The sequence below is a fragment of the Sciurus carolinensis genome, chromosome 7, assembly GCF_902686445.1.
Source record: "Sciurus carolinensis chromosome 7, mSciCar1.2, whole genome shotgun sequence".
Lineage (NCBI taxonomy): Eukaryota > Metazoa > Chordata > Mammalia > Rodentia > Sciuridae > Sciurus > Sciurus carolinensis.
This window is the reverse complement of record NC_062219.1, coordinates 45,717,362-45,729,685: the sequence shown is the minus strand read 5'-3', so window position 1 is coordinate 45,729,685 and position 12,324 is coordinate 45,717,362. Positions and strand designations below refer to the sequence as shown.

The 12,324-nt window shown below is 34.5% G+C and overlaps 1 protein-coding gene across 2 annotated transcripts in view; it reads right to left on the bottom strand.

The window, feature by feature from the left end:
* The window catches only part of Cep85l (centrosomal protein 85 like), a 168,783-nt gene that overhangs the window by 29,654 nt on the left and 126,805 nt on the right, over window positions 1-12,324 (bottom strand). For both annotated transcript variants that reach the window (XM_047558121.1, XM_047558120.1), the window contains one exon: window positions 9,030-9,209. In XM_047558121.1, the coding sequence (XP_047414077.1) occupies window positions 9,030-9,209 (180 nt within the window). The remainder of the gene's footprint in view (window positions 1-9,029; window positions 9,210-12,324) is intronic.

The following is a 12,324-nucleotide window of genomic DNA, read 5'->3' as shown; positions in this document are numbered from 1 at the left end:
ATTAGAACCAACATATCAGTTGTAGAGTTAAACTGTCTTGGATTTTATTCATAGTTTTAAAAAAATTTAGATGTAAGCATCTGGATAAATTATTAACCTTCTTTCAGTTTCAGTTACCTCATTTTTAACTTAGTTTAAGAATTTTTTTTTTCACTTTTGAGTGATGGAGACTAAACCCAGAGTAATGGGCATATGGAGCATAAGCTCAACCACTGAGCTGTACCCACCCAAGTTACCTCATTTTAAAAAGGGGGTATAGTAGATACCTCATAAGGATTTTTATAAAGATTTCATCTCACCCCAATTAGAATGGCGATTATCAAGAATACAAGCAACAATAGGTGTTGGCGAGGATGTGGTGAAAAAGGAACACTCATACATTGCTGGTGGGGTTGCAAATTAGTGCAGCCACTCTGGAAAGCAGTGTGGAGATTCCTCAGAAAGCTTGGAATGGAAACACCATTTGACCCAGCTATCCCACTCCTTGGCCTATACCCAAAGGACTTAAAATCAGCAAACTACAGAGATACAGCCACATCAATGTTCATTGCTGCTCAATTCACCATAGCCAGATTGTGGAACCAACCCAGATGCCCTTCAGTTGATGAATGGATAAAGAAACTGTGGCATATTTATACAATGGAATATTACTCCGCAATGAAGAATGATAAAATTATGGCATTTGTAGGCAAATGGACGAAATTGGAGAATATCATGCTAAGTGAGATAAGCCAATCTCAAAAAACTAAAGGACGAATGATCTCGCTGATAAGCGGATGAGGACATAAAATGGGGGGTGGGAGGGGTTAGCATTAGGTTTAGGGTTAGGTTTAGGGTTAGGGATAAGGAGAGCGGTAAGAATGAAGGAAAGAAGGACTGTATAGAGGGAAAAGAGGGGTGGGAGGGGTGGGGGGGAAGGGAAAAAAAAATAAAAATCATTGCCCTATGTAAACGTATGATTACACAAATGGTATGCCTTGACTCTATGTACAAATAGAGAAACAACATGTATCCCATTTGTATACAATTAAAAAAAATAAAAAAAATTAAAAAAAATTAGAATTAAACAAAAAATGCATTAAATGTACATTTACATGCTCTCTGGCTCATGAAAGAAACCCCCCATCAAAGGGTCATCCTATTATTATTATTACTGCTGTGTTGTTATTCACATTAAGTTTTTCTGTCATAAATAAGTCTTGATCATAGTTACAGAAAATAAATACAGAAGGAAATAATGCGATCCAATCTTATGCGGGCCAAAAGTGCTATTTAGCTGATTTTTTTTTTTTTAACCAATAAGCCTACTTTCTAGCTTCCCTTCAAGAACTCCAGTCTTATTTAAAAACAAACAAACAAACAAACAAACAAAAACCTCAAAAGTCTTCTCATACAAATACTACCTTCTATACTCATCCCTTCTCTTTATGCTTCCCTGGTATATACATTTGCATTCTTAAGTGCCTCGCTTCACAGAGAAGTGATTCCTCCTTTTCTAAGAGTAACTCCCATCTTGGCATCTGTCACTGACCTTTCCCAATGTCTCTTGGGGACTTGGCTCCATCATGTACCAACTCCAACACTTTGACACCACCCCACTGCTCTATCTATCCATAGTCCTTTATTTGAGGCTACCTTTTTCTTTTCTCCTTCTTGGTGAAACTTACTTTAGAGAATTCATTCATTCATCCAGTATACCAGGCACTGCAGTAATACTGCATATGTTACAGTGACATATTCAGACACAATCCCTGCCTTCGTGGTACTTAAAGAGAAAGATGGAAAAATAATGATTACAAATTGTGCCTGCAATAAAAAAACCAATTGCTATATACATATAAAAGAAGGGGCAGAGGTGGAAAACATTAAGCTGACACTTGAAAAAATGACCAGGGTGACTTGGAAGTGAGAGAAGACAGTCAAGAATTTACCAGGAAAAAGATTACTTTGCGTAAAGAATCTGATGCCAGAAACAAACAAAAGCCTAACCTGTTTGACCAACTATAAGACACAGTGTAACAAGCCACATTTTTCTAGAGCACAATTGGTAGAGCATAAAGTTATATAGTTAAGGACTCCTTTTAGGCCAGGGAAAAAAAATTGGATTTTGAAGATGAGAAGTGACATCAGCAAAATGGCAGAATAGGGAGTTCTGGGTTCTCTTCCACCAATACATTGATTCAACAACAAAACAAAAACAAAACAACAATAACAACAACACACAGACAAGTTCTCTTCCTATGAAACAGAAGTTGAGAAGCTTCAGAACTCTGGGTGAATGTGAAATCAGCTCCATCTAAAGCACGTAGGGGAATTTGAGACATCATCTCCCCATAATCCCTGTCCTCAGGATAGCATAGTAAAATTAGGAGGAAAACTGCTGGAAAAGGAAATAGTTGACTAGACAGTCCACACCCCAATTTTTCTGGAAGCTGCTCAGATGACTGGCTTCAGTATCGCCTCTACTAGAGCACTAGTGGGACCCATTCTACTCTAGTTGCCTGGGGACCAGGAAGATGAGACACTGTGGTTTAGTGTGGCAGCCCCATAGCCTATTCTTCCAGCTCGGTACACAGCAAATGGTTAAAAAAAAATTCAGATCCAAGCTTCTCTCTAAGAAGGGAAACACTGGGCAGAATATCTAACAGTTCAATTTTTTGGAAGGCTGCCCAAGAGACAGGCTACAGTCTTGCTTGTTTTAGATACATGAAGGGACCCGCATAACCTTGAAGCTTGGGGAATGATAAGAACAAAGAAAGCAGGTTGGACTAGCACAATGGTATGAAAAGCCTCCAAATCCCTGGCTAGGCTGATTGGAGGGTGTTTCCCCATATGAGGCCAATTCATGAAGAATGGAGGGGTAGTAGTTTTACTAATAACACAGTTACCAACCCAAAGAATAAAAAAAAAAAAAAAATCAAAGGAATATATTAAAAAAAAAAATCAAATATCTTGAAACCACACCCAACAAAACCAAAATATATGAATTACCTATCAGAAAACAGACATACCAATAACAAAGTGTGTGGAAGAAAGACTAAATGTATTGAGATTCTTTTTGATGAGAATAAAGTTATCAGCTTAAAAAGAATTATTAAAAATATAAGATATTTGAAGTGCAAATCCCTGGTAACCACAAAGAAAATATCTACAATGGATATAAAAAGAAAAAGGAATTAAAATGTATCAGTGCAAAAACAAAATCAACAAAACATAGAGACAGCAAGAGAGGAAAAGGATGAAATAACTACAAAACAAAAAAAGTTAACAAAATGATAATATTAAATCCTTACCTATCAACAATTACTTTAAATGTAAATTTATTAAACTCTAAAATTAAGATATATAATAATTGAATGTGTTTTAAAAAAATTTCCAATTATGTTCTGTCTTTAAGAAACAAAGTATCTATCTAAAGTATCTTTTAGATATAAGGACACATAGGTTGAATAGAGAAGAATATTCCATGCAACTAGCAACCCAAAGAGAGCAGCAGTATCTCCACTTGTAAAACATCTCCCAAGAGACAAAGGCTGTCATTATATAATGGTATGAAAGTCAATTCAACAGCATGGAAAAATATATGTATATAGTCAAAACACTTCAAAACACAATCTAGTAACACAGATATACATTGACAGATGTGAAGGGCAAAATAAACAGAAATATAGTACTTCTACCAGACTTCAATAACCCATTCTCAATAATGGATAATACCAAATGAAAAAGAATAAGGAAATGGCAAAATTGAACAACACAATAATAGACCAAAGGAACTTAACAGCTATATATAAAAATGTAATCCAATGACAGAATAATCATTGTTCTCAAGTGCACATGGAACATTCTCCACAATACAGAATATAGTAGGTCACAAAACAAATCTTAAAAAATATCAATGACTTAGATCACCAGACGTGATGGTGCATGCCTGAAATTCCAGCAACCCAGGAGGATGAAGGAAGGAGGATCACAATTTTGAGGCCAGCCTCAGCAATTTAGTGAGACCCTTTCTCAAAATAAGATAAAAAAGGGTTGGGAAAGCAGTTCAGTGATAAAGCACCCTGGGTTTAACACTCCAGTACAGAAAAGAAAAATCTAGAAATCATTCAAAGTCTTTCCCAATCACAATGCAATAAAACTAAAACTCAACATTAGAAAACGGGAAAATTAAGCAATATGTAAAAATTAAACAAGTTTTTAAAGAATCATTGAGTTAAAGAAGAAATTAAAAATGAAATTAGAAAATATCTCCAAAAAACCAAATTGAAAGAACAACAAACCCAAACTTATGAATCAAAAGAAGTACAAAGAGGGGAGTTTATATTTTAAAATGCTTGCATTAAAAAAGAAAATCTAAAACAAAAAAACCTACCTTTTTATCTCAATGAAATAAAGATGAAATTAACAGATGGAAAGAAATAAAAATTAGAATGGAAGGAAATGAAATAGTTAATTCAAAAACAATAGAATAAAAACCAATGAGACCAGTTTAGTTGGTTTTCTTTTTTTTTGCGGTGCTGGGGATTGAACCCAGGGCCTTGTGCATGCAAGGCAAACGCTCTACAACTGAGCTATATCCCCAGCCCTAGTTGGATTTTTGAAAGGAAAAAAGAATGAACAAATCCTTAGACTAAGGGAATAAAAAGAAACTCAAATTAGTAATATCAAAATGAAAGAGATGTTATACTGATGCTACAGAAATAAAAAGGATCATAAGGTACTATTACAAGCATTATATACCAACAAACTGAACAACCTAGAAGAAATGACAATTTCTAGAACCATACAACCCACCAAAACTGAATCAAGAAGACATAGAAAGCTTGAATGACCAATCACAAACAAGGAATTTGTAGTAGTTAAAAAAAAAAAATCTCCCAACAAACAAAGCCTTGGACAATTCTACCAAATATTTAAAGAAAAATAAATACCAATCCTTCTTAAATTATTCCAATAAACAAAACAAGAAACAGAAGGAGGAATTCTTCCAAACTCATGTTGAGGCCAGCATTAACAGAATAAAGATTAAAAATTAGCCAGATAAAGATACTACAAGAAAAGAAAATTACAAGCCAATATCCCTAAGAAGACCGATTCCAAAATCCTCAACAAAATACTATTAAACCAAATTATACAACACATTAAAAGGATTATATACCATGACTAAGCAGGATTTATCCTTGGCATGCAATGATGGCTCAACATATGCCAACTAATGTGATATATACATCATCAAAATGAAAAAATGAAATTGATATGATCATTTCAATAGATGTATTAAATTTGATGAAATTAAACAACCTTTCATGATAAAAGCTCTCAAATTAGTTAAAACAGAACTTAACCTCATCTCTCTCTCTCTCTCTCTCTCACACACACACACACACACACACACACACACAAACACACACACACAAAGTCATTTATGAAAAGTCCCACAGCTGTTACCATACTAAATGGTGAAAAATTGAAAGCTTAGCTTAAAAAATCTGGAACAAGGCAAGGACACCCACTCTTGCCTTTCCTATTAAACACAGTACTTCTTAGAAGTTCTAGCCAGAGTAATTAGGCAAAAGAAAGAAAAAAGCATCCAAATCAGAAAGAAATTAAATTGCAAAACATCTGTCTGCACATAAGCTTCATCCTGAAGAATTCACCAAAAAAACTGTTAGAACTAAAAGTACACCAAAGATGCAGGGTTTGAAATCAACATACAAAAATCAGTTGCACTTGTGTATATAATAATGACCTATTGGAAGAAAAAATTAAAGAAAAAAAATCTTGTTTATAATAACATCAAGAATTTAAAAAAATTAGAATAAAATTAATCAAGGATATTAAAGATTTATTCACTTAAAATTGTAAAACACTGATAAAAAGATTAAAGCAGACATAAGTAAATGGAAAGACAACCTATGTTCATACACTGCAAGAATTATCATTACTTAAATGTTTATACAATCCAAAGTGGTCTACATATTTAATAAAATTCCTACAAAAATCCCAATGGCACATTTCAGAGAAACAGAAATCAAAATAAATTCAAAAATTTATATGAAATTCTGAAAATGAAAGCAATTTGGAACAAGAACAAAGCTGAAGGTTATATTCCCTGATTCCATCACAAAATTCCATCACATTATTACAAAAAGCTTCAATATAGTAATGACTTTAAAACAGACATATAAACCAAAGGGAGAGAACAGGGAATCAAGAAACAAACCCACTTATATATGGTCAACTGACCTTTGACAAAGATGCCAAGAATACAACAATGTGGAAAAGGTGTCTCAATAGTGTTGAGAAAACTAAACATCCACATGCACAGGATTGAACTGGATCTTTTAATTGAACTACACAAAAAATAAAAAATAAACTCAAAATTGACTTAAAACTTTAAATATAAGATAAGACACTGTGAAACTAGGAAAAAACACAGGAATTTCTTCTTAACATTGGACTTGGTAATGATTTCTTGAATACAACACCAAAAGTACAGGCAACAAAAGCAAAAACAAGATTATATCAAGCCAAAAAAGTTTCTGCACATCAACAAGATGAAAAGGCAGTTTATAATATAGGAGGAAATATTTGTAAACTACATATCTGTAAGGGACTAACAGCCAAAATGTAAAAGGAAGTCCTACTACTCACAAAAAAGAAACAACAAATAACTCAATTAAAAAATTAGCAAGGACCTAAAACCTATTTCTCCGAAGATGAAATACAAATAATCAATAGAGAAGAAAAATTGTATCACACCTAATAATTAGGGAAATGCAAATAAAAACCATAATGAGATTATCACCTCACACCTACAATGATGGCTCTTATCAAAAAGCAAAAGATTTTGATAAGATTATGAAAAAAGTTAACCCTTATACACTGGTGGTGGAAATGTAAACTGTTATAGCTGCTCTGAAAAACAGTATGGAGGTTCTTCAAATAATTAAAAATAAAATATTCACTTCAAAACTCCTACTTTGGGATATTTATTGAAAAGAACTGACATGAGGAACTAAAAGTGATATTTGCACTCCCATTTTCATAGCACCATTATTCACAGTAATGATTTCTTGGATAAAACACCAAAAGCCGAGGCAACAAAAGCAAAATAAAAATGTGAGAACAACCTAAATATTCATTAATGAATGCAAAGAAAAATGATGTGTTTTGATGTATCAGTTAAAAATAAACTTCATTTAAATAAAATAAATGTGGTATGCTGTACAAAATGGAATCTAATTCAACCTCAAGAAATTCTTCCATTTATAACAATACAGATAGATGATCTGGATAAAATCATGCTAAATGAAATAAGCCAGTCACAGATGAACAAATATTGTATGATTCTACTAATATGAGATGTCTAAACAAAAAAAAAAGCACAACCAGTGGTTGTCTGGGGTTTGGGGGAGGGAGAAATGTTTATAAAACTGAGTTCCATGAGATAAATAATACTGTATTGGATTCTAGGCTGCTAATGTTGGAAAGATTTTATATATATTCAGGAGGTAGGCTTCTTAATTAGAATTGGTAAAGTTTCTAGCACTAGTAAGTGAATAAACAAATGAACACTGAAGAAAATTTTGTTTTGTTTGAGAGAAGTAGGGTAGTCAGAAGGCAAATTTAGAACAGTGCTTTGGACATGAAAAGTTTGGAATACCTATGAGACATACAAATAGGAGATGTCAAATAGGTAGGAAGTAAATAAATTGATTTTATTAAGCACTGAGCACTAAGAGCAATAAAAGATGAGAAAGATAAAACCTAAAAAAGTCCTTAAAAATCTTTATCTATTGAATCATCATAACATTCATGACAATTTTTTAAATTAAAACTCTTAGGTAAGAGACTATTTTAATTCCTCTCCCATGTAAACCAGTAAATATTTCCTTATTTCCTTGGATTGTGTGTTATATTCTATGATGTTCCTTCCCCAAATACAGAAAAGAAAAAACAGAGGTATTTAAGGTACTTTTAGATTAGCCAAGAAAGTTATCATACAGCTGAAAAAATGAGATCATATAAATTTTTATCAGTTTGGGAAGATGAAAATATCAACTCACATGTAAATGTGGACACACACAGACACATACACAAAGATATCAACTGAGTTCTCTATTAACAGTGTCAAGTCTGCCTGTATAAATCATGGGGGGCTCCAAGATCACTTGAATGGAAAACTCATTTAATAAAATAATAAGCTAGGAATATCAAGAATGAAGTCAAAAACAGTTCTGCCACTAAGGTGCTGCCCAAGAATCCATGCTGTTTCTTTTCAATAAATTAGGTATAGGGCTGAGGAGATAGCTCAGCTGGTAGAGTGATTGCCTTGTAAGCACAAGGCCCTGGGTTCGATCCCCAGCACCACAAAAATAAATAAATAAATTAGGTAAAACATGTATCCTACTTGATCTTTAAACATATGATAATAGAATGGGATAAAATATGTGAATATACTTTTAATAAAGGCAGAAAGGTCAAATAAATATGTGTATGTGTTTCACTTTTAGTCTCCATCAGGGACTTCAGTTTTTTTAACTTGAAACAATGACCTTATGAATGAAACATCAACTTCATTTCATTTTCTAATCCTTTATGTTCAACATGACAAAGAAAAAGGGAATAAAATACTCACCAGAGAAAAGGAAGGCAGTACTGGCACAGGCAAATGACTTAAAAAAGATTTCACTATTAGAAAAGTATAATATACAGAGGCTTTTAAAAATATTTTTATTTGTAGATGGACACTATACCTTTATTTTATTTATTATATGGTGCTAAGGATTGAACCCAGTGCCTCACACGATCTAGGCAAGCACCCTACCACTGAGCTACAACCCCTGCCCTACAGAGATATTTCTATCCCTCAAGAAAATAAATTTTTCCACGAGTAAACAGGGTTTCCAAAAAGTTGGTACAACAGTAAACACTTTAATATAAATGAAACCTTGCATGACAGACAAATACTCTATGTTGAAGGAATGTTGTTGATCTAATACAACTTTTTCAAAAATGCACACCTTTTCCTCCAGTTTCTTCTTCTCTTCACTGAATTGGTTTATTCTTTGTTTGAGAAACTCATTGAGTTGTAAAACCTCTTTTTCAGTAGATGCAAGCTTCTGCTCAAGTTCCTCTTGCTGGGGATGCGACACTGTCTGCTCTGAAAATGGAGTCTGGAGTGAAGTGTTCTCATATTGTGGCTATTGGGAAAGAAAAAAAAAAGTAGGCAGGTAAGACTAGAAGGTTACTTGTCTTGGGGAATACTACTTCTCTGTAAGGTGGGTGAAAGAGGGATTTAGCTAAAACTCAATATTGGACAGTCAGAATGCCTGAGAGACTTAGACATTTTAGGAACATTAAACAAGGAAGAGGGACAACATTGGAGGTAAACTGCTTACAAGAGCAGTGGCATTAGCAGAGAAGGAAGGAAGGAAGACATTGAAAAATACAAAGGACAGTCAGTATGGAAAATCTTGAGATTGGAGGGGCAGCCTGGCCCAGGCTGATCCAGAGGTTGTACGGCACAATAAACTGGTACATGAAAGATGCTTTGTCTTTCCCATTGTCCACAGAGAGCTGAGGCAGGAACCATCCTGAGGCATCTGTACTGCAACTGTACTGCAGTGGCACCTACGGGAACCAGGAACTGGGATTCATGAGATTGGGGCTGGGACTATTACATGGGGCTGGCAAACACCTGCTACAAGACCTACGCTATGCCTAAAAAATAGGCACAGAGAGTATTTTGCCCCGGGGGGAAATACAAGTCTTGGGAGGCCAGGGAGAGCCCAGTTCCCTCTCGCATCTGTGTCTGGTAGCTCCATGGACTAGCTGAAATAGATCGGGAATTTGAATGGTGCTTGTGACCATGCTTGGGGCCTGAGCCCAGGAGGCCAGGAAGGGCCTATCCTCAGGCAATAGAAGCTGTGAAGGACTGACTCCCCTACCCCACAGTGGAACTGTGGGGAAACTACTGAAGTACAGTATCCCAGCACAGAATAGCAGTAGGGTCCAAGAGGTTACTGGTTTGATATCTCCAGATTGCTTGCCACTTCAATAAAGCACCTGGGGCCTCACTAGACATAGCCCCACCTTAAAGAGCTCCACCTATAGGAACTCATCCCATAGAACCCAGCAGTGACTTCATCCTGGGAATGAAGCTGACAATACTTCCCATTACACCCTACTTCATACCACCAAGAAAGGAAGCTGAGAATTTCTGAACTTTAACTGGTATCTTGGTGTGAAACACAAAATAAGGGAAGGATCTGACAGCCTGCAGCCCCTACTCTTGTGCTCAGTACATATCTCAAGAAGAAATGGAAAGCAGATAGCTAACATATTTTCTCTTTGACTATTTTATCTACCATAATGGAAATAATTCCATAATTTTTCAAGATTCTCTTGTGTGTGCATGCGTATGTGTGTGTGTGTGTGTGTGTGTGTGTGTGTGTGTGTGTATGCTGAATAATTCATGGACATTTATATATTTGAGAGTAGTTATTTTTCCTTCTTCTGTCCTTTGAGGGTCAGGAATTTTTCATTAATATATTGTCTCTGTTTTAAATTGTTTTTCACTTGTCTGTTTCCCTTGCTCCTCTTTCTCTTTTTTCTTTTGCTAACAGCCAAATTATATTGTTCTTTCAGCCCTCCTTTTTTACTTCTATTTTCTCCTCCCCCCCACAACCACCATGTCCAACATTTCCTCTGCATTTTCCCTGTTCACCTTTTGAAACTGCAACTCTTTTCAACCTGCCTATCTCTTCTTTCCTAATTAGCAATATTCTTAAAATCTTTTAGCAATAATTGGTTTACAATAATGCCTGCCCCCACCACTACTGCTGTATGTAATAATGCTGCAGAAATATAACACCTCATTTAATTTTATGCCAGGCATAATACATGATTGCTTTCTGTTTTCAGTGTTGGAAATTGCTGATCCTACCATTTCTGTTCATTGTACCAATTAATATTGTAGATGTCACAGTAGGAATCAAGTATTGGTTAAATGCTATATATTGTTTGCATAGTTTGTTGCTATTATTTGTCTCCCCCAATCTTTGGGGTACTGAAAACACACAGGACACTATAAGTTCTTAGAGTAGAAATTCTTCTGCTTCAGATTCATATGGATGGATAGACACACAAACAATATGAAAAAGCAAGGGGAAAAACCATCCCAAACAACCCAGAATGCCTCAACAAAAACTCCACTGACACCAGAGTGGGAGAATTGTTAGAGAAGGAATTTAGAAAGTTCATAATTAAACTGATCTACAAAGTAAAAGATAATATGAGGAGTAAAACAAAGAAAATACAAGAAGTGAAAAATCACTTCAAAAGGGAGATAGAGATTCTGAAGAAGAATTAATTGGAGATTCTCAAAATGAAGAAATCAATAAACCAAATTAGAAGTTCAGGGGAAAGCATCACCAACAGACTAGACCACTTGGAAGACAGTTTCAGGTAACAAAGACAAAATATATAATCTTGAAAAGGAAGTTGATCATGGAGAAAAGATGTTAAGAGACCATGAACAGAATTTTCAAGAAATATAGAATATTAAAGTCAAATTTAAGATTCATCAGGATAGATGAAGACTCTTAAGTACAAACCAAAGCAATGTACAATCTCTTCAATAAAATAATATCAGAAAATGCTTCAAATCTTAACAATGAAATGGAAAATCAAATATGAGGCATCTAGAACTCCAAACATACAAAATTAAAACAAACCCATTCCAAGTCACATTATTACAAAATACTTAACAAACAGAATAAGGATAGAATTTTAAAAGCTGCTAGAGAAAAATGACTATTCATATTTAGAGGTAAAGCAATCCAGATTTCAGCTGATTTGTCAACCCAGACCCTAAAAGCTAGGAGGTCTTGGAATAATATACACCAAGTTCTGAAAGAAAATGGATGCCAACCATGAATATTATACCCAGCAAAATTAAGCTACAGAATTGAAGATGAAGTAAAAACTTTCATGATAAACAAAAGTTAAAAAGAATTCATAATTAGAAAGCCTGCACTATAAAACACAGTCAACAAAATAGTTCATGAAGGCAAAATGAAAAACAGTAGAGTAAGGAACTACATTACAAGAATAGTTAATCAAAGAAGAAACTAATTCAAATAAAAAACTAGAAATAAATCAAAATGACAAGGAATAAAATTCATCTTTCAATAATAACACTGAATGTAAAAAGTCTAAATTCATCAATCAAAAGTCACAGGCTGGTAGATTGGATTAAAAAACAAGTCCCAACAATATGTTGCCTCCAAGAGATTCACCTCATAGGCAAAGCCA